This window comes from Physella acuta, unplaced genomic scaffold (assembly GCF_028476545.2).
Source record: "Physella acuta isolate Inbredline_101_S28 unplaced genomic scaffold, ASM2847654v3 ptg000718l, whole genome shotgun sequence".
Taxonomy (NCBI): domain Eukaryota; kingdom Metazoa; phylum Mollusca; class Gastropoda; family Physidae; genus Physella; species Physella acuta.
Window position 1 is genome coordinate 84,683 of NW_026732236.1, and position 23,927 is coordinate 108,609.

The following is a 23,927-nucleotide window of genomic DNA, read 5'->3' on the forward strand; positions in this document are numbered from 1 at the left end:
ATATATATATATATATATATATATATATATATATATATATATATATATATATATATATATATATATATATATATATATATATATGTGTGTGTGTGTGTGTGTGTGGATAGATATATTAATATTAATCCTCATGATTATCAAATTATAATTGTAGATATACCGTACAATAGTATGTTAGCCTACGACTACAAAGACAAAGGAAACGTCATCATTTTAGACGAAGTTGCAGTCTTAGCTCACTGTGTGATTACATTATCACACCTATAACCTTTAAGTTCTGATTAGTAACACACTTAAGACCAACATAGGTGTACCTCTTAACACTACCTAAACTGCAAACACGATGTTGACGGTATAGGATACATTAACCTCCCCTTAACACCACACCCCCACCCATGTCCCTGCCACACTAGCATCGGTGTACGTAGTCAATTCAACCCATAAATTATCCAGGACAATGACCCTTATCCAACGCCCACACTTTCGCTGACATCGTTTGTACATCGTCACCTGGCGAACGACAAGTTAATTAAATTAATTTCCTTAGATCTAGCTGTCAGGTACTAAAATATTAATTTACTACTAACGCTATAACTGTGGAAAATTTAAAAAAAATAATAACAAGCTGTTTTTGTCAGATTAAGTCCATAACTAATAACTATAAACCTGATAGGCCTAAAACGTGTCTATAAATAGATTCAGTCATAAAATAGGGCTCTAAAGTAGGTCACCAACTTCTTGTTTTCGTACTTGCAAGCGAGCAATTTTCAAACCAAGTGTAAATATTGTTATTAAATCGGTTAAAAAAATAGAAACGTTACTTCGACTATTGTTATTTAAAATGGTAAACAACGACAGAGTATAAGATGTAGGCTAGCTTAAAAAAATATAGTCTACGTTAAATTGTGACTTTTTTAAGAAGAGTACAGTTTTTTTTTAAATTATAATTCGAATCAATACCACGTTGTTTTAAACGTAGTTACGCTATTAATATAATATTGTTAATAACCTACGGTGCTTATTTTAACTCTCTTGGTATTTTACAATCTTGAAGAGACGTTTAGAAACAAATAGTTTTTCTAGTGATTTTTTTTTTGTTGTTTGTTTTAAATGAGAATCATGTTCACAACAAATAATTTAATTCGAAGATGTATATCTTTCCTGGCTAACGAGATTTCAAAGTTTTAAGTGAGAGAGAACGAGGCTTACAAGCCATACTCTAATCGAAATGTGAAGCCGCTATGTGGAGATAAACTTAGCCGTGCAAATAGCTTTTGTCTCTTCTAATCCCCAACTTGACCTACTTTCGTGATGAAAATTCATTATTCAAATTAAACCAGTTGGTAACTTGTGGTAAATGATAATATTGTCGATCATACACTTTGTGTTCGCGTGATTAGCAGCACATACTAATGACGAGATGTACCTTATATAAGTGGTCAGTAGACTAGCGATGCCGCTAACAGTAGCAGCGACCTAATACAAGAGAAAATGAGCATTTCTACTACAGCAAGGCCTATAGTCCAGGTTCCAGGCAGGCTGCTTGGCAGTAATTTTGTCAGGACTGTCTATACACAGGACAATGTAAATCAGTGTTGTTGATAATTGATTGTTTAGATAATTGTATCAGTCTAATAAGGGTAGCAGAATTGTGTATAGGAAACTGGCGTGTGTTGCAAATAATGATGTTCTGGGCATAAAGATGATGTGGACTTCAAACTGGACAACCAGAAGGTCTGGAATTAAGATGTTCTGGACATTAAAAGGATCCGGACATCACAAAGTTCTGGACATTATAAGAGGGTCTAGACATCAAGATGTTCTGAACATAAAAAGGGTCTGCACATCAAGATGTTTTTGACATCAAGATGTTCTGGACATTTAAGATGTTATGGGCATCACGATAAGCTAGATATTAAGATGACCTCGATATGAAGATAAGCTACACATCAAGATGCCTAGAGATATTGAAAAACTTCAAGCATTCAAGATTTAACGCGTCTAATAAATGTCAAAACACTTTTCAATTCTTATTTTTAACAATTCCTTTTTTTAGGTCAGTGTTCGACAAGAACAGCCAATCGCCACGTTTCAACACAAGACTTTTGCTGACAACGCGCATGTCCCTCTCCAAATAGAAACGCCCACTAGTAAGTGTTTGTAAACAAAACAGCTCGATTCATGTTCTATTTTTAGCTACCACGTGAACGTTGTGTTTTTAGTTATTATTTTTCTATTTTTAGCGCAATTTCCTTACAGGTATTGCGATTATTAACTCGTCATTTCTGGATGGATGTGTGTCCGCAGCTTTAAGTCGTATCTCCTCCTCAACGAAGCAATATCGAGGACTAGTTCCAAATCAAATATTTTAAGCAAGTTCCGGGGATGATTGTGGGCCAAAAAAAATTCCGGAATTCCTTCCTGGATTTCCCGGAAAAGCCAAAAAACCTCGAAAAAAATGCAGTTTTCGGCCCATATCTCGGCAACCAGACCACTTAGCGACTTGAAACATTTACCAGTCGATTCCTGCCATAATTTAGAACAATATTGCCGAAGAAAGTTTTCAAAAATATCCTTTCGTTCGGTCACAAAAAATTAATTAAAGAAATTGCGCTTAAATTGTCACTAGACTTTTTATTAACTTGTTTTAACGAATGCTCAGCACTTGGAGTCAACCTGCCCGCGACCTCCGTGACGTCATGGATGTCCGACCTAGTGGCCAACACCAGCCTAATGCAGCTGTCCGAGAAAACCATCCACCGCAGCAAGAGGATGCTGCTGGACACGCTGGGGGTCGGGATCCTGGGATTCCAGACTGACATCGCCCAGAGCGTGACGAAGATGTACGCGGGGCTGGGGAAACCCTGTCGGGACTCGTCGGGGTCGGCGGTGTGGGGGTCCCGGGATCTGAGGACGTCACCGGATATTGGTAAGTTGTTGGGGGGTTTTAGTCTGAGGCAGAGAGATGAGGCTGAGGACGGTAAGGTTCCTTGTTCCTTGTTATAATAATAGTCATCAGATACATTACACCCATATTCTGCTAGCGTCCCACTTATGGGACGCTAGTAAAAAAAATTGCTAAAATTTATTAAAAACTAGTTAAAACTCAAATTATGTTTCATTGTATTTGAAAATGGTTAGACTATTGAATTTGTGGGTTTTTGTGAAAAAATTAATTTAGAAAAATTTTGTAGAGCCGGCTTTGCAGGAATTGTCAAAATGGCGGAAAAAAAGAAAATATGCGCGCAGGAAAATGCATATCTTCTAAAATATTAATATTTTAAGTGAAAAATACATTTGAAACTTATAGCAGTACCATATTTTTATCTGATAAAAATTTAAGAGTAACAATTTTTTTTTACTACTTTGTTATATCAAGTGTACAACAAGCGTCCCATAAGTGGGACGCTAGCAACGAATGGCCCCATGTAGATTGTTACACAAACGTCACATTTATTGGACACTAGCGAGAAACACAGATGCAAATATTTATGTTAAATGGTTATTTATGGTGAAACAATTGTTGACTTTGTTATTTGTTGATTTTGGAGTGTTAAGTAGCATTTATAGATATTTAATTATGACCTTGACCTATATTTACTTATATATTATTGTATAAAAAATTGAAAATATTGAAAAACTTACTGTTTATTTTTAAGTTTTCAGAATTACACTTACTGAAGTAGGCTCCTATTTAATACCATTGAATATAAACTAATTTAGTATTGCTGTAAATTTACTAGCGCGTAATATTAAAATTATAAAAAAAAACCATAATAATAACAATGGTCACAATTTAGGTGAAATGATTCAGTCATGGGGGTTGGTTAACACTCTTCATGTAAGAGAGCTCAAGCTACATATAGCAGAAATGTGAATTTGCTGTCTACTGTTGTCATGCCTCAATGATATTCCCCTCTAAGGTTCCCGATACCAGTTTTACTTTTTAACTTTTTACGAGGCTTTGTAAGGGGATTGCTGGTGCTAGATTGGGAGCTGTTCGCATAGTGAGGTGCATACACGGATGAGAGCAATGAACACTCAATACAGGCCCCCAGAGACGGATCCGGGCCCTAGTAATAAGATGTCTGATGTCCTAATGTACGCCTAATAGGGGGGGGGGGGGATAGCGAGGGTAACAAAAGAGAAGATGGCTGGATGACATCTGGGACTTAACGGGATCGTTTTTTGCAAATTCACTGAGTCTCTTCCAGGCATCATTTTGGAGCAGGGGAGGTGGGTCTCTGCCCACAGAACAAAATGAAATTTACATAGAAAACATACTTCTATCAGTGTCCACCCTCCCCCGGAAATTTAAGCCCCCCCCCCCTGAAAATTTCAAGTTCGCCCGCCAAAAAATCAATTATTTATATTTAATTATGTTACATTTTCGATGAATAATAGCATTATTTGTGATCATGTGTGTATAATTAGATGTATCAGTCACAGCTTTACTTATTTCCAAGTGTTATTCACTTTGATGGATACTAGATTGAAAGAAAACTGGACATTTGAACATAATTTCTGCATTTTAGACCATGGTATGGCTAACCCAATTGAACGTTGTCAGTATTTTTAGCTGTCCTAAACAATGTAATCATTGGTCTAACAATACAAAATCAGTATACAGCTTAATTTTCGCGTGATTAGCCATATTTCCTGATAAATGATTTTTTGTTCAATAAATGTACATGGGGCCGTTCGTTGCTAGCGTCCCATTTATGGGACGTTTTTTTAAAAAAATCGATATTTTTTAAAAAAGTATTGATTTTAAAAAAAAAACTATAGTCATTCCTTCATTCAGTGCCTAAAAGCTAAACCATATCAAAAAATTATAAAAATTTGAGACATTGGGATAATAATTTAATATGGGCTAATGTTTTTTTTCCCTTTGTAACCAATTACATCATGAAATCGCATTGCGCCAGCAAGCAAACTAACATTATCCAATCTTTAAAAAATCCTATAATTCCAGCCACAAAATCATATTACTCAATCCACAAAATCCCTTTATCTTAGCCACAAAAAATCATTATATCAGCCACAAAATCCCATTTAACCAAGCCATATAATCTTATTATTTCAGCCACTAAATAGCATTATCCAAGTTTTAAAAATCCAATACTCCCTAACATATAATCATGTTATCCCAACCACTGAACACCATCATCCAAGCTTTAAAAAGTGCACCATTCCATCCACAAAATCCCATTATCCCATCTAGAATTTCCCATTATCCCATCCAGAAAATCCCACTATCTCAGCCAGAATATCACATTATCCCATCAACAAAATCTCATTATCACAACCACAAAATTCCATTATCCCATCTACAAAATCACACCAACCCATCCACAAAATCTCATTATCCTATCCAAATAATCCCATTACCATTTTATTATCCCATCCACAAAATCCCATTATCCCATCCACATAATCCCATTATCATTTCATTATCCCATCCACACATTCCCATTATCCCACCCACAAAACCCCATTATCCCATCCACAAAATCCCATTCACCCATCCACAAAATCCCGTGACCTCACCTCTAACCTCTCTCCCCACGTCCCTCCCAGCCGCCTTCATCAACGGCACCAGCGTCCACACAATGGACTTCGACGACACCTGGCACCCCGCCACCCACCCCAGCGGCGCCACCCTCCCGGCACTGCTGGCCCTGGCCCAGTTCCTGCCCGCCCCCCTCAGCCCCTCCCTAGAGGATGTGCTGCTGGCGTACAACGTGGGGATACAGGTGCAAGGCATGCTGTTAAGGACATCGAAGTCTGCGAGAAATCTACCTTGCAGGTGAGGATTATTTCCAGCCAAAAGATAAGGGAGATGAAGGGGGGGGGGGTGTTTTATTTTTAAAAACGGGTAATTAAGAATTATAAATAGATGAATAGGAACATATTATACAAGGGAGATAATGCAAACAAAAATTGGTTGTTGTTCTTGTTTCTAAAAATAAATTGCCTTTACACAAATGAGTCTCTGAGACTTAGATTAACATAAATAAGTAAAGTTACATTTCGGATCTGACGGTCCATAGGGCAAGTAAAGTTCACCTGTTTCTGTGACCTTTCCTATTAAGGGATAGTGTGGTCAGCACTATGCCCAGCCGCCTTTACTTTCCCTAACGTGAGTTAGGTAGCCATCAGAGCTGGGTGGACTCAGGGACGTGTTTCGTACTTGAACCCGGATTGGAACTCGAAAATTTCTGGTTAATAGTTGTATGCTCTACCTTTTGACAATTAGATTACCACACCTGTACCTAAACACCTGCTCAATTCCCTGTATTGTTCTCACAGGTTTCACCCTCCCTCCGTTGTTGGCGTCATGGGTAGCGCCGCCGCCTGTTCAAACCTTCTTGGGTTCGGTCTTAAGAAAAGCAGAAACGCCCTGGGCATCGCGGCGTCGTTTGCTGGTGCCCCGATGGCCAACGTTGGGACGACAACAAAACCGTTGCATGCTGGGAAAGCGGCCAGGTATTTTAACGATGTGTTTGTGGCAGAGGCGTAGCGACCCCTCCCGGCGCCGGGGGACAAACTTTCAATTTGGCGCCCCCCCCCCCCCGTATAATTTTTATATTCATAATTGAAAATAGCAGCTAAAATGAGCTTATTTTAGGGCCCCTAGGGTCGGCGCCCGGGGACATATGTACTCCGCACCCCCCCCCCCCCCCCCCCCATCGCTACGCCTCTGGTTTGTAGTGTTCTCTGATAGTGGACTCTTTAAGAGGTAGTTTAGATTTAACTGAGACCAATGTATAGTTTAGAGGAAGGATTGGGTTCAGAAAATGTGGTTGCAAAACCTTATATTAAATTAAGAACGACGATCTTCTGTTTTAAATTATCATTGTGAATTATGTTCTGCATTTATTGTTAACTATCTTCAGTCTGTTTTTATTGTGACATATTTTCTTCTTGCTTTATTGTAAAATATTTTACTTCCGTTTTCATTCTGAGCTATTTTCCGTCTATTGTTGATCGCGAACTACTTTGAAATGTGGTAGTAGATTTTTTGTTTCAGTTCTAAACTATTTTCTCTCGGTTTTTACAATAAACAATTCTCTCTCTCTCTCTCTCTCTCTCTCTCTCTCTCTCTCTCTCTCTCTCTCTCTCTCTCTCTCTCTCTCTCTCTCTCTCTCTCTCTCTGTTTTATTACGAGCAATCTTCTGTGTTTTAGGTTTGGTCTGGAAGCGGCACTTCTGGCTGACCAAGGTATTGAAGGCAACAGCAACATCCTAGACATGCCTTCAGGGTTTGGGGCTTTCTACGACGACTTTGATCCCGAGGCGTTGCTTGCAGGTATTGGGCTTGTAAGTTGTTAAAGTAGCTTACCAAGTTCTCGCTCCGGTAGTTGCCAGCTGGCGTTTTTTTGTTTTTTCAAACCAAATGAGAATATTTTTTATTTTTTTTTTTTAAAGTTATGAAATCTACTTTCGATTTTGGAATAAAAAAAAACTCCGACAATAAGTTGTTTTAATTAAATTAAGTTTAAAATAACACACACACACAAATATATTATATTTTATATAGATCTAGATAGATCTAGAATACAACCTGTATAATAATAATACATCTATAATCTATATAAAATATGATATTTATAGGCCTAAAAGATTTCAATCGTAAATCTGAAATCAAACCTAATTTAATTAATAAATATATATAGCCTAGATCTAGAGTCTAGATTTCTAGATCTAGAATTCTATATCTAGATCTATGACTTAAAAAAAAACGACATACAGGATTTATTTTTAATTTATTATAGACTCAAGAGTAGTCTAGAGATCTAGATTCTAGATCTAGTTTCTTTTATTTTAAGTGTAGTTGAGTGGAATTAATTACTAAATTACTAAATAGGCTATTTACTTTAAGACAGGTAGACTAGAATATGTTCAATATCAATTTATATATAGAATCTAGATTATTCTAGATCTAGCGAAGTTTAGTGTAGTCTTGTTGTAGAACTTAAGAACTAAATCTAGAGTGTAGGCAACTGTAGTAATTTAGATCTAGAATCTAGTACTGTGTGACGTCATTTTAGGGGGTGGGGGTCTGGCTTTTTGTGACGATGTGTAGGGGGAGGGGGGGGGGGAGGTAAAAATCGTCAAAAAAATGCGTGACGTCATTTATGGATGACCCCCATGGAGAAGATCCACACAGAAACAGTTGAAGGAAAGGGGCCTAACATTCAAACAGGTAGAGGTACCAACATGATTTTAGAGATTATGTAGATATACATATATATATATATATATATATAGGGGGAGGGGTAGAGAGAGAGAGGGTTCATCTGTAAATTGCATCACACATTTTATGATGATTTTTACCTCCCCCTCATAAAAAAGGGCAGTAAAAAGAAGAATGTATGATAGCTGGGTAATCCTAATTTATATAATCAGATTATTGTGGTAAATAAAAGTCAACATATCTAGCCTAACAAAATGCCATGAATTTAAAATATATATTATGACTTAGAGAAAGTTTGGTGAAATGGAAATATCTGCAAATTTGATTTATTGATGATGTGTAACTTGTTTATATTATTCCTTTGGAGCTGATATTAATAAAAAGTTAATGAAATTATAGAGTTTTATCCAATTGATGTTTCTAAAGCCTTGCATGAACTTAATTTAAATATATTTAGCTGCCCAGGCAAAGAACCCAATGAATTTTCCAGAATTGGCTTGTCGTTTGACCGATGGTAACAAAGAGAATCACCCAGGATCTTCGCTGATAAGAAAATCTGAAGACATACCTTATTCTTCTATATCTAAATGTGATTTGTCTAATGAAAATATTTATTCAGTGACAATTGCTAAAGATATTTTACCATTATTTCAAACATCATCTTTTGAAATGTTGTTTTCTATCTCTAAACCTTCCACAATTTCTTCAAGTTTCAAGAGATATTTTAACATCATTGCCTACTTCCCACAGTTCTTATGTTCAAAATTTGCAATTTTCTGAGAAACAAAGTAATAATATATTTGTACCCAGTGTTTTAGTTTCAGCTCCATTAAAATTTAATAAACCAATCAATTTCAAAATTAAATGTTTCTTATCCCATATGAAAGTAGTCTGTTTTATTTAAGAAAAATCACCTTTAAAAAAATTTAATGTTTGAATGTCAATAAATTGTTGACATGGACTGGTTTGCGGGTAAGCTTTTATACTTAATGTACAATAAAGATTCAGTTTTGATGTCAATATAGTTGCTTCTGAAAGAATTAAACTATAAACAATAGCATTTATATTAATATCTCAATGGCAGTTCAGTATACTTTCATCATTGTTTTCAAATAACAAAACAGAACTACAGTTTTAAAATTGAAAAAAAAAATGAAAAGAATTTCATAAATGGATGGTTTTTTAATTACTTAAAACAGAAGATGCATCAATACAGCATTACAATGTATATGATTAATATTTCTTTTCATGGACAATCATCATTTAAATTCTTCATTAAAAGTTAAATTCAGCTTCCTTGTGTCTAAAAATCCACATCCATGCTGTTCCATTTACCTAGAAATTAAATAAATAATATTTTTAACAACTTTCTGTAATATGAAAAAATTAATCATTGATTAAAACAGACAGCCAATATAGCCGTTGAATTAAAATTCACCTGTTTCTGTGACATTTGCATGTAAAATTAGAGTATTCAGAGGTATATACCCAGCCACCTTTAATTTCCCTATCTTGAGCCAGGTACTCATGAGAGCTGGTACTCATGAGACTTAGGACATCATACCAGGACTAAAACCAGGGATCTGAACTCTTATCTTTTAGGATAGAAATGTGAAATCTACTGTCTGACAGTCCCACTATCAAGCCATACATATTAATACTTACAGTATATAATCTTAGTAGCAACATATTCTTTAAGAATTAGAACACTGAATCAATTTCAAACTTGGGCTTAAGCTGAAAAATGGCTTATTATAAAAAAAAAATTCAGCTCACCTTTAGTTCAAGATCAGCACCAATAGCCACAGTAAAGTGTGAGAAAATTGCTTGCCAAGTACCTAGGGAATTTAAATATAATAAATTATTAAGTTTATCCATATATTATATTAAAATAATTATTTAACTAATATGAGATATTAATATATATATATATATATATATATATATATATATATATATATATATATATATATATATATATATATATATATATGTACATATATAATTCTCTTCTGGGATCAGTTAGAAAACAAGCTGCAAGCGCGCCTTTGCAGTCCCCTCTCTTCCTCTCTATCACAATCACTATCACTACCACCCCCACCCCACCCCCACATGATCTGGTGAGCGGTGTTCACTCTGTTTACATTTTACAATCACAGAGACGGGTTTGGTGACGGCTATTAGGGGCAGATAATTTAATTTGAAACGATTTTAAACTTAGAGGAGGTAACTAAGAGGAGGCTGCTTTCACATGGGGGGGGGGGTAGTGTTTTTAAGCAAATATTTTCAATGGCAGCATTGGTACTGTCGAATTCACAAATTTTATATTACTGAAAAGTAGAAAAAAAAAAAACAACTAAATAGCGGCGTATGATATGCAGCGGGTCGGCTCGTATATTTATATTTATAAAAGGTTTAATTTATTGTAAAGGTTCAGTTTTCTATCTACTTAGCTTGTCTTAAAAACTAAAATATCTGGTTTACAGTTAACCATATCTTAACTATTACAAAACTATTAGTTTCATTTTCATTACTTGTAACTAAAAATTGTAGTCAATAGATCTAAAACTTAATTCTATTAACAGCTAACTGTAACCATACTGACTCTGACCAATTTATTAATTTTTGTACCCTGTAATTCATTAATAATTAGGCTTATACTAAAAGGCCGAAAGTTATCAATTGTAGATTTTATAGTCCCTGGTCTAGACTAACAAGACTAGCCTACAAGTCTAATAGCACTAATACACATGATCTAGTTTATAAGTTTACTACTAGGCAACTTGCTAGAAGACTAGTACTTAACCAAACTTTAACTTGCTAAAAATAAAAGGACCTAATACAATAGTAGATGGCCTAGTAATACTTTTTTTTACTGTGCTACTTACACTGCTTTTGGTACTATTACTATGACTAACTAACTACTAACTAAACTCTATTGTAGCTTGATGGAGATCTATCATCTTGCTCTTCTAGTAGTCTACACTACTTACTACTTAGAAAAGTAGTAGCACTACTTTAACAATTTCAAACTAAATTTAATCTATATATTACTAGATCTACTCATTGCAACACTGTAGTCTGATAAGTCTGTAAGCCATAAATGTATCTAGACCTAGATTCTAGTCTAATTTAGTTTCAGTCTAGTTATTAGTACCTACACTCTACAATAGTGTAACAATAGTCTACAGTACTCTACACTACACTCTACTACTACTCTAATCACTCTACTGGCTACTGATCTAGATCTAGTAAATAGCTAGAGTAGATCTAGTCTAGATTCTTGATATAAAAAAATTGATTTAAAATTAAAAACAGGTTAGCCTTACTAGGCATTACTAGCTCTTACTAAACTTAACTAGGGTAGGTTTACCTAAACTAGATCTAATCTAGATCTAGATTAGAATCTATCTCATCTAGATCTACTAGATTCTCTAGATCTAGATTTTAGATCTAGGGCCTACCATACTAGTCTGCTACTAGAATCTAGATCTAGATCTATTCTACTATCTCTATCTAGATCTAGTAATACTATCTAGATCTATCTAGCCATCTATCTACAAGCTACTTCTAATAACTAATAGCCAGTAATAGGCCTACTTCTAAAATATTAAACACTAAACAGTAATCACTGAGTAATCAGTACTAGAGTCTAGTTCAGTAATCTAGCTAGATCTAGAATCTAGATCTAGGTCTATTAACATTAAAATTGTTGTCTAAGTTCTAGATATCTAGATCTAATATCTAGATCTAGAATCTAGATTCGATTAATAAGTAAGTCGTAGGCTGAGTGAGACTGGAAGTCATCCTCATTTTCCTGTTGTTTTAGTTTTTACCGTCATCCTTTTCTTAATATTTTTAATATTTTATCTAGATCACTAAAATACTAGATCTAGAATCTAGATCTAATATATTCTAATTCATGAACTTATACTCTTAGAACTAGATTAAAGCAATGTAGATCTTAGTTGGTAGATTCTAGGATCTAGATCTAGTCTAGGTCTGGGAATCTTAAGTCTCGTAGCAAAGACTGAGTAGAATCAGAGTAATGTCCCCTAGCCTTGGACAAACTATCAACAAAAGAAATAAAATCAATATACTTACCGCCACAAAACTTTTATATTCAAAAATGCATACACATGTGTTTGTTCCAATCCATATGAACAAAACAGCGTTGAAAGTTTTTACAGTTGTTGCATTTCTGGAACGTTTGATGATTTTGAAATCTTGAAGCGGGACCTACTAACAAATAGCCGCCATGTTTTTTGTTATCAATGGGAAACCCCGTTCACAACAATTGATTTAGTTCGAAAACTTTTATCTCTCCCTGGCTAACCAGACACGAATTAACGCGAGAAAGAACGATAAACTTACAAGTTCTATAGATAAGGGATGGGATGGCGTGGTCTAGTTGTAATGTACACATTTTTTAGCCCGAAAGTTTCGAATTTAGTTCAAGCGCTAGGTTTCATAGAGGTTGTTTAGCGTGTTCAAGAATAAAACCATTGTACTATACATTGTTATTGGGCGGCGTGGTCGAATGGTAGAGCATACGACTGTTAAGTAGGCAGTCTAAAATTCGAATCCGGGTTTACGTCCGTGAGTCCACCAAGCTCCGATGGGTACCTCACTCGCATTAGGGAAAATAAAGGCGGCTGGGCGCTCTATATCACAATATGACAGTCAGGTCTGAATTATTTTTGTATCTTTACTTCTTTCTATTGAATAAATAATTTTTTCTTGCATTTAGATTGTACCAAATATTTAATGAAAATCTATTTTCTTCATTTATTTATACTGTATCGAACATCTATTGAATATCTAATCTCCTCGTATAATTAGACATTATTAAACATCTATTGAAAAATTATTTTCTTCATTTGCTAAGACAAAGTGAAACAGTTATTTAATATTTACTTTTTTCCTTTATTTAGATTATATCATTTTTTATTGTCTACTTTATTCATCTATTCATACACGATGAAACATGTTCTGAATATCTACTTTCTTCCTTTATTTAGATTAAATCCTTTGTTAATTGTCTACTCTATTCATCTATTCAGACAAGATGAAACATGCATTGACTATTTACTCTGTTCAGCAGAATTCACCAAGCATGACCACTTCTACTTCCACACACAAGACATCGCCCTAAAGCGCTACCCCGCCCACCTGGGCATGCACTGGACCATAGACGCCGCCCTGGAGGTCCACAAGAAACTGGCGGAAAATGTCAAGCCAGACGACATCAAACACGTGACCATTTCAGCGCCATAGTAAGTTATCATCTGCAGAATTTCTTCTAGGCATCTCTTCGGAGCCGCACCCCCCCCCCCCACCCCCGCCGAAGAAAGTCTACCACTCCCCCGAACGTAATGGAATTTATATCGAAAACATATACTTTTACCAGCGTCCACCCCCCAGGAAAATGTTATCGCCCCCCCCCCCCCGAGAAAAAAGTCTGGAAGAAATACTGATCTATAATCATGTTTAACTTAAATTTTAAAAAGTAAAGTATCCTTTCTAACCTGACTGTAATTGGAACAAGTGGCGACGATCTCATATATCTTGTATATACAAAAATATGGTGTGGTCAGCAAACTATGTCCAGCCGCCTTTACTTTCCCTAATGTGTGGCAGGTACCCATTAGAGCTGAATGGACTCCGGGACGTTCTACTAACTCCCCCCCCCCCCCCCCGTCAATGCCGAGCCATATAGTACTCTTTAGTCAACCATTGGTAATCGACAGTAATTATTGTCGTTTACGCTGCTGTAAACAGAAAAGTGGTCTAATCGACAGTACTCCCACACTATACACACATGTATCACACAAATACACACTCGTCACATACACACTCACTCACCACACACATATACACTCACCACACAAATATACACTTATCATACACTTATACACTCATTACACACATATTTATTACATACATTCATCACACACGTTCATTTATGAACACAAACACTCATCATACACATCAACATTATACACACATACACTCATCACACACACACACACATATACACTCATCACACTCTTATTACACACATCCTTATCACATACACTTATCATACACACTCATCATACTCATCCTCATGACACACACACAGACTGCTCATACACACATCCTCACCTGACACTCGTCTGTTTCAGCGCCAGGTACGTCGACCGCCCGCTCCCCTCCACCATGCACGAGGCCCGCCACTCGTTCCATTTTAACGCCTGCACGGCCCTGCTGGACGGTCACGTGACACCCTGCAGCTACCACGACGAGCAGAGATCACGTCCACAGCTGCGTGATCTGATGACGAAAACGTTGATGAAACACGCCGACGACAACAGGCCGTGTTTCAATGAGATGTACGTGGAGGTCAAGGCCGAGCTGGTGGTAAGTACTCACCTGTCATTGTCCCATCGACTCAACTGTCGCCTCACCATTCTAGTCCGGTACAGTAACACCGTACCCTCCCCATCCAAGTACGGTACAGTAAAACTAACTTCTCTATCCTAGTACGGTACAGTAACACCGTACCCTCCCGAGCCTAGTACAATACAGTTAAACTGTACCTTCCACATCCTAGTCCGGTACAGTAACACCGTACCCTCCCCATCCTAGTCCGGTACAATAACACCGTACCCTCCCCATCCTAGTCCGGTACAGTAACACCGTACCTTCCACATCCTAGTCCGGTACAGTAACACCGTACCTTCCACATCCTAGTCCGGTACAATAACACCGTACCCTCCCCATCCTAGCCCGGTACAATAACACCGTACCCTCCCACCCCCCAGGACGGTACGGAGATCCAGGCCCGCTGCCTCAAGCCGTACGGCCACTGGGACAACCCGCTGAGTGACGTAGACGTGGTCAACAAATTCCTGCAGAACACCTCATGTCTGGACCAGCAGAGGACTCAGGACATTGTCCTCATGGTCAAGGACATGGACGCGGAGGTCAAGGCCGCAGAACTGGCGAAACTTCTGCATTGCTCTTAAAGACTTCAACAGACTATTTAAAGAACTATGTGCTCCTCAAATATAATTAAATATTGTTTATATTCTATACAACTTACTCTTCAGCTAAATGATACATGTTTGTTATATAACGTATATTACACTTTATTCTATCTGTAAATACTAGATCTAGGCGATAGTTTTCATCTTTAAAAATTTTACTTGCTAAAGGCACTCAAGACATGAGAATATTGACTATTGAAGCCGATAGCGTGATACACTTTTCACTTTTAAGTATAGATACTGCATAGACTTCTAAACAAGATGTTTTCTAATTTCACACTTTCGCCATCTTGTATTTAATTTTACATTACCAATAAAAATTTCAAACAAAGTAAATATAATATCGAAGTTGTTTTTTTAATTGATTTATTTTTTAGTCAAAATTAATAAGTCATATAATGTAATCAAGAGTTTATTTTATCAACATACATTCAAATAGTGTTGTACATATTTTTATTAATACCCCATCTGGGTTACACATTTTCTTGAAAAGATGAGGCGTATCTTACGATACTAAATTAAGATCGTCATTGAAATAAGCTGAGTTTGGCTCAAAGCGTGATAAAGCAGACCGCAAATGATGAAATTATGCTTAACCCCTCAACACCATGGAATGTTCCAGAATTGGAAATGTCTATAAAATGTTGAAACTGATGATATTCTGTACATTTTTTTCTTACTTTTGTTGTCCTCATTCGAAAAAGGACGTAATAGGCCTACTCTTTGTGCTATGCGTTCCTTGTGCATAGTTTCATATAGTTTCTACAACAGTTTTTAATTTTACGTTTCATGTTTTTAAATTACCGCTTCCCAGCTAAGACAGATCGCTCCATCGTTGCAGTGACCTTTCGCATGACCTTTCACGTGACCTCTCACCCCGATACATGCGATTGTTGTTTTTGTCCTCAAGTTTTTTGGCACCAAACCCGGACGTGTCTGAAGCTGGATGCTGGTCGGCAGACGACTGAGCGGGACTGTTGTCCGTGTAGTGATAGCGACTCTCGTCAGACGTCAGATACGCTTCAAGATCCACGTACGAGGTCTCGTGATCTTCTGGATCTTGTAGTAGAACGGGCGTGTTGATCTTTGACCTTGACCCCCCGTCCAACAAATGTTGTAAAGAATCCTGCCGGTAAAACTTGCCCGGGGACGGGTTGACCACGAACCCGTGGGACCCGCTGGCCTTGATGAACCCGAACTCGCTCAGCCTCTGCTCGGCGGTCACGTGACCACGCCCGGGACCCGCCATTTTTTTAACCAACGGGTTGACCTTTGACCCGGATGTGGAGCTGTCGCCCTTGCCGCACGTCCCCTGCGCGAGAGCCGTCTGCTGATCCAGCAGAAGGCTGGCCGTCTGGCTGTAGCTGCCGACCTGCGCGAACAAAGACGTCGCCTCGGTGCAGACGTCGTCCGATGGTCCGCTGGATGACGTCACATCCTCGAGGATGGTGCTGCTGAAAGGGTAGCACGAGGTAGGGAGCGCCTCGGATCGAGTTCTGCTGGCATGGAACCTGCAACGTAAAGAAATAGCTATGTTAAAATTTTATCACATAGGTGAGTAATGTCTTGATTTCATGATACATTATTTTGAGTAATTAAAATGACATTTAATTAAATACTTGGGCCAATAACAGAATGTATAAAGAACAACTAATCTACAATAGAAATGGTGTTTAGTAGCGAATAAGAAACGAAGGATTGCTTTGATAAGCAAGAGTAGCTAATTATAATGGTTTTGTAACCAGAGCTTCTTCCAGGCATCTCTTCAAAAAAGTCTAACCCCCCCCCCCTCCCCCCGCCCCCGAACGAAATGGAATTATCATACCAGTGTCCGCCCCCCCCCCCCGGAAAAATTTAGTTCGCCCCCCCCCCCCCACCCCGAAAATATCAAGTGCTCCCCCCCCCCCTCTCCTCCGGAGAAAAAAGTCTGAAAGAAACACTAACCAAGGTTTCTTAACAAATTCAAAGGAATGCTTTTTTAAAATCTAAGCAAAGATCTTATACATTAACTTGTGAAATTAGATTTGTTAGCCAAGAACCATTTGATATAACATTGTTTTCGTGAACTAGTAATTCACTTAGAATACCACTTTTGGCCTATGAGTTACCTTACAATACTGATGTAGCAATTCATTAACCAATTACCTTAGGATACTGAAGTAGCCATTCATTAACCAATTACCTTAGGATACTGATGTAGCTATTCATTAACCAATTACCTTACAATACTGATGTAGCAATTCATTAACCAATTACCTTAGGATACTGATGTAGCTATTCATTAACCAATTACCTTACAATACTGATGTAGCTACTCATTAAGAAAATTACCTTAGAAAACTTCTGGGCCGATTACCTTACAATTCAGATGTAGCCATACATTAACCAATTACCTTAGGATACTGATGTAGCCATACATTAACCAATTACCTTAGGATACTGATGTAGCCATACATCAACCAATTACCTTAGGATACTGATGTAGCCATACATCAACCAATTACCTTAGGATACTACTGGGCAGACTAATGGAACTACTGAAACAAGAGCTGGCGTCGGTCGATCCGCTGTGCTCCAGCTGCTCCACGGCGTCGACGCAGTAGCTGTTGGTCGTACCGGAAGTCGACGTCATCTCCTGGCTGGTCTCCTGAGTCGGCTGGAACCACAGCTGTGAGTCATCAATCTCCCACACCCCGCAACAGTTGGGCTCGCCTGGACACTCGTCTCCGTGGGATTCGTTCCCGGATAGCCGAGGTTCGACGTGTAGTGGAGGAAACAGTTGACTTCTTGTGCGGGATGTAAATAGGCCTTTACCCGACTTGGTTGGTTTGGATGTTCTATTTTTAGCTGCGTGTTTTTTCTCTATTGGAGTGCTGGATACCGACGGCTGATCATTGCAGCAAGGGAAGTTACTCTTGGTTATACTGAGAGTTTTCTCGAAACACGAACTTTTAGGGTTTCCTACAGATTTCAGATGAAAAAAATCGGTCTCGTATTCTTGAGACGAGACGTCGTTTTCCATCTCGCTGGAGAAAACGGGATTCTCGTAAAATTTGTTCGGTCTGTAGGACGCGTCACTCGTGTTGTGATTGGTGTTGTCCTTGTTAATCACGTGACACGATTCTTGTCCTGTCTGCTGTTGACTTGACGTGTTGAAGTCGTCATCCCCGGACAACCAGACCAGCCGGTAGCACATGTCTGCCCTAATGGCGTTACCGGAAGTGCTTTCATCTTGAATACCCATCGACGCTGATTTCGCTCCGGAACTTTTCAATTTTTGCATCTCGTGTCTAGCCGAGTACAATTCCTCCCGGCTCGTTGATAAATACTTCATCCCCTTCACAACTCCAGGAGTTGTTGGACTAGTATTTAAACCGTCCGCGTCTACGCGCCTGAAATCTACCATCTCTCCAAACGACATTGTCGAACTTGACGCAGACGACGAATTTTTCGACAGCTGAGCCCCGCGTTCGTTTTTAACGTAAGTCCGGCCGAGAATAACCGGAAGTGGCGTCGCGGCGTCGACATTTCTATTCAAAGTGTTGCTGATGAGATCCAACTGCCGGGAAGACGATTCCAGACTTTGGCCAGATTCGGCGCCATTTGTGTCGGTGTGCTTGAAGTAGAGAAATACCAAGACTAAGACGAGGCCTATTGTGAGGAAATAGAGTACCGGGGGTAGGATGACGCACTCGATGCCTGTGACGGTGTTCTTGGGGAGGAGGTGGGCGGGGTTGGGCAGACGTGACACGGGGCTCAGGTTCCGGACCAGGCTGGACAGGTACTCGTGGACGGAGGAGTTGAGGTAGTTCTCCAGCCGCTTGACCACAACGTCCAGTTCCGGTTGTCGCGGCGGGGTCATCACCTGCTGAGAGATTTACCCAAGGGAAATAAGTCTGGTTACTTGTGGGGGTGGGAGGAGGGAAAAGGTGTTAGTGGCGATGGCGGGGGTTTGTAACTCTAACATTAACAACAAGCTGACCTGCGACGTAGCAAACGCCGCCATCTAGTTGTTTTATTTTCTGCTTATCAGCAATTCATAATTTGTGAATTCATCACTATCCCCCCCCCCCCCCCCACCCGCCCAGTGAAAGCAGCCGCTTACAGACAAAGAAAAGATCAATCAGAAATTGTTACCTCCCCTTTCGTTTCAAATCGTTTAATACTAAATTATCTGCCCCTAATAGCCGTCACTAACCCGGCTCTACGATTGTAAGCATTCGCGGTGAACCACAGATCACCTGACAGGTGGGGATGAGGGTGGTGGCTAAGCTGCGTGGTGTTTTCTATGGTCTTTGTGAAGAGAATCTATATATATATATATATATATATATATATATATAATTCTCTTCAGGGAGACGTTAGAAAACAAGCTGCAAGCGCGCCTTGCAGTCCCCTCTCTTTCTCTCTATCACTATCTCTATCACTATCACTACCACCCCCACCCCACCCCCACATGGTCTGGTGAGCTAAATGTTTACAAATCGTAGAGCCGGGCTTAGTGACGGCTATTATGGGCAGATAATTTAGTTTGAAACGATTTTAAACTTACAGGAGGTAACTAAGATGGGGCTGCTTTCACGGGGGGGGGGGGGGTAAGGGTAGGGGTTGGGGGAAAGGAGGGGGGGGTTAGTGTTTTAAAGAAAAAAATTTCAGTGGCAGCATTGGTACTGTCGAATTCACAAATTATGAATTACTGAAAAGTAGAAAACAACTAAATAGCGGCGTATGATACGCCGCGGGTCGGCTCGTTAATTATATTAACAAGAATGCTCAGATGATTATTGTATGCTAAGTGAAAAATTACCACTATATTGTTTATATTTATAAGGGATGTGTAGGAGTGTAAGTAATAGCCGATGGTAAATTTTCTAAAACATAGGTGCAGTATGTAGTCAGTGGTATCATTAAATGTATAATTAGGGTCAAAATTAGGTTTAGGGCCATGGTAAGACTTGAATAAGGGAGAGGGTTAGCTAATTTTGACATTAGTTAGTTATTAGAAATGTGTACATTATCAATCACCTAAAATTCCCATTTAAAGTTGTTTTGTTGTTGTTTGTTTTTTTTTTTTTTTTTTTTTTTTTTTTTTTGCATTACTGGCTTGGGTACTACACATATCCCTAGTTATATGCCACAATTAAGGTTGCAGTTAAAGTTATAGTTATGACAAGTGTTGAAGTTGTTGCTTTGCCGTAGTTTTAAGAACCAGATTTTGGTAGCTACCAATATTTAAAAAAAACAAGAATGTAAGAGATAAGTTGTTTGATAGTGTGAACATATGCGTGTAGCACTGGGAACATACAGTGCCGGCGCCAGGATATTTAGACAAAACTTATTTAAACGCCCCCTTTCACACAAATTAATTACTAAAACATATGTGTAAGAAAAAAATTAATTAAAAGTGACATATTAATTTATTATCAATTGCATAAACGGTATACGTAGATTCAAAATCAAATTTTACTTGCCTCCTGCGTTGCAAAAGTTTGTACTAATTCCTTCAATTCCAGTGTGGAAGCGTAATCACATTTTATTGAAATTGTAGCTAGGTGCACGAGCCTCCTTCCCCCCCCCCCCCTCCCCCTCCCTAGAAAATTTCAAGTGCCTTCCTTACCACTTTCCCGGGAGAAAAAAAGAACGGGAAAAAACACAGGGAAATAAAAAAAACCAGTTCTTGAAAAACGAAACTTACCTGTTTTAAGCTTGACTGTCTTTAGTTATAATTATAAAATCTCTAAAATGATTTCTTTGTTTTTGAAAAATAAAAAGGTATAAATGTTATAGATTCCAGCCTACAATAGTTATTTATGAATCCTTAAGAGATGGTGAAAAATATAAAACAGACAATTAAGTAGATGCTTAATTTGCGACTAAGACGATTTTAGACGCATTTGTTGCACTGTAGCATAATGTAAGTCTACTAACATTAAGTATTGCAATCTACAACGGCTACTGATGTATTTGTTTTTAAACTTAATGCTAAAAAAGCCTACCAAACTATTTTGTTTAGAACTTCTACTCTGTATAATTTTTACAATAGCAAATAACTTCAAGTTGTATTTATAAGTAAGCGGCCAACCTCAGGTATAGGAATTTGAAATTAATGTAAAGATAAGCAACGACTTCTCTCCCATTAAATAATAATAATACCAGAATTTTATTCAAGGGAATTAACTTTCACAAAAATATCTTAATTAAACAAGTGTAGCTCAGACATGCTTGAAAAAAAATCTAAATTCATTAAGTGACAATCATATAACATCTTTTATATTAGCTATGTAACCGTGTCAAATAATTATTTTTACTCATTGGCTACTTAACTGTTGGTTTTGTTTGAAAGGTTAAACACCGTAGCTTTTTATAACACACTTCTAGTCAATTTTGATGACGTGCCTCTACCGCGATGCAATTATCAAGGATTTTTTAAAAATTTTGGAATCCCTAAATAATGGGACGCCTTTCAAATACATCAATTACGGGAAATTTTGTTAGATGTTGCTATGATTGATTAAATAAAAAAAACAAAGTTTACGGTTGGTTATACATTCCAGCCTATATAATAATATATATTAATACTTTAATAGCGGTCATTTAGATTCCCAAAAAAAAAAAGATTTTTCAGCTAGAGAACGCCTACCCTTCTGTGTAGTGTGTTCTGTCCTGAATTGAAATCATCTACCTTATGATAAATTCGACTACTCGATATACTCTACTACATTCATAACATATCAAACTTCAATACCTAAACATAGCTAGACTTGATGCTCCAAATTCGCTTAACTTTACCAAGCTCTACAAACGATACTCTCAATCAACGATTTCACTGGACCTTCTACTACACATTAACAGTCAACACAATTCGATACCTGAATACAACCATACTCGACACTCCCGAACTCCAGAACTACGATACCTCATCACCTACATTATCATTTCTCTACTACCAATTAGATTCCACTAGACCTTCAACTACACGACAACAGCCAAATAAAAAATACGACACTTTAACACTTCGTTACTTTAAACCTACGAAACCATATCAGCAACAGCTTTCCGCCGTTACTCCCAAATCTAAGCGATCCATTAAAACTTACCAAAAAAGTACAATACTTTAAACACCCCGTCATTACAAAACACTATACACCAGGACAGTTTTCTAATTCAAAGTTAGAGAAAACGAGACTTACAAGCCCTATTAAAAACAAAATGGCACGTGCTTTGGAACGCCCATCATGTGTTGGAGCAATCACTAATCAACATTCAAATTAGATAACCCTCTGAAATGTTCAAAATTTAAATTACGAACTTATTTAATAGTTTTCTTTATTAATTATGTGACACCAAAATAAAAAGGCAAAGTGACTGGTAAAATGCACCCCGACCTTTCCAGATTAGGAAGGAGGTTTGAATGTTTAGCATCGCGAATAAATATATGCGGTTCAATGACAAATGATCTCATGGACAAATGATCTCACGGACAAAAGATACCAGGACAAAATATATCAGGACTAATGATATCATGGACAAATGATCTCAGACAAAATAATCTCATTGCAAAATTTTAGTATATAAGATCATTTGTCCGTGAGATATTTTGTCTGAGATAATTTGTCCTGGGATCCTTTGTCCAGTCACCATATATGCCAATATAGACCTAATTTTAAGGTAGACGTGCAAAATTGATAGTTTGTTCTGGGCGCCAAAATAGAGCGCTACTCTTTTCTATATCACCATCTATAGCTTATAAAAGATAATCAAAGTTATTATTTATTAGATACTTTTTGAGAATAGCGATTATACCTTTTTGCGCCCCCCCCCCCTTAGGGATACGCCATAGGCGACCACCTAGTTCGCCTTATAGGTAGCGCCGGCCCTGGGCACATATAACAAACAATGACATGACGTAACAATGATATGACCTAACAATTACACGATTTAACAATGACACGATGTAACAATGATATGATGTAACAATGACATGATGTAACAATGACATGATGTAACAATGACATGATGTAACAATGACATGACGTAATAATGAAATGATGTAACAATGACATGATGTAACAATGGCATTTTGTAACAATGACATGACAAAAACCATTACACATGCAAAAAACCATTACACATGCAAAAAACCATTACACATCACAAAAACCATTACACATCACAAAAACCATTACACATCACAAAAACCAGTACACATCACAAATACTTACCATAGAAGACTGTCGCGATGTTTGTATGATGGATTGTACGGATGATTGGTGGCGAAACCTTAAGATTGGTGACGAAACACGTTCACCATAGATAACTAACACTTAAGAAAAACTGTATAATGATTGAAGAGATAATTAGTGACCGAACACATCAAAGATGGTATCCACTTTATGTTGAGCTACTTATGTGAAGTTTTCCAAATTTGTTGTAATACAGCTTAAAGAATGTACTAAATTTCAGATCAATGTTTTAGAGAAAAAAAAACATAATTTTAAAACGTTTCTAATTTTCTTCTAGTTAGACACAGCTGCTTAGGTTAAAAAAAATTGCTAACTGGTAAAATCTACAAGTGAGTAGATTTCATAAACATTCTATTTTTTTCTTCGTGTGTTTTAGACGTGTGTGTTTGTGTGTCAATGTTGACGTCATGGTGTGTTCACAGTTAGCTAGAGTTGTGGATTGAACAACAAAGTG

The 23,927-nt window shown here is 37.7% G+C and overlaps 2 protein-coding genes and 1 long non-coding RNA gene across 4 annotated transcripts; 1 reads left to right on the forward strand and 2 right to left on the reverse strand.

The window, feature by feature from the left end:
* Positions 1-1,491: 1,491 nt before the first annotated feature.
* Positions 1,492-15,209, forward strand: LOC131949906 (cis-aconitate decarboxylase-like). Its single transcript, XM_059311873.1, has 9 exons — positions 1,492-1,584; positions 2,057-2,150; positions 2,663-2,929; positions 5,581-5,809; positions 6,313-6,489; positions 7,190-7,311; positions 13,304-13,475; positions 14,367-14,601; positions 15,006-15,209. The coding sequence occupies exons 1-9, from the start codon at positions 1,492-1,494 to the stop codon at positions 15,207-15,209; spliced, it is 1,593 nt and encodes a 530-aa protein (XP_059167856.1).
* Positions 9,305-12,579, reverse strand: LOC131949902 (uncharacterized). The gene is made up of 3 exons (XR_009388246.1): positions 12,304-12,579; positions 9,976-10,037; positions 9,305-9,534 (listed from the first exon to the last, which is right to left on the reverse strand). It is a non-coding gene; the product is annotated as an uncharacterized LOC131949902 (long non-coding RNA).
* A 409-nt stretch (positions 15,210-15,618) lies between the features above and the next one.
* LOC131949903 (uncharacterized) lies at positions 15,619-23,774 on the reverse strand. Of its 2 annotated transcripts, none has more exons than XM_059311868.1 (3): positions 23,453-23,774; positions 17,735-19,095; positions 15,619-16,741 (listed from the first exon to the last, which is right to left on the reverse strand). In XM_059311868.1, the coding sequence occupies exons 1-3, from the start codon at positions 23,453-23,455 to the stop codon at positions 16,045-16,047; spliced, it is 2,061 nt and encodes a 686-aa protein (XP_059167851.1). In that variant the 5' UTR covers positions 23,456-23,774; the 3' UTR covers positions 15,619-16,044. The 2 variants fall into 2 exon arrangements, with proteins under 2 accessions (XP_059167851.1, XP_059167850.1); XM_059311867.1 differs by having other exon boundaries at positions 17,735-19,098.
* Positions 23,775-23,927: the final 153 nt, after the last annotated feature.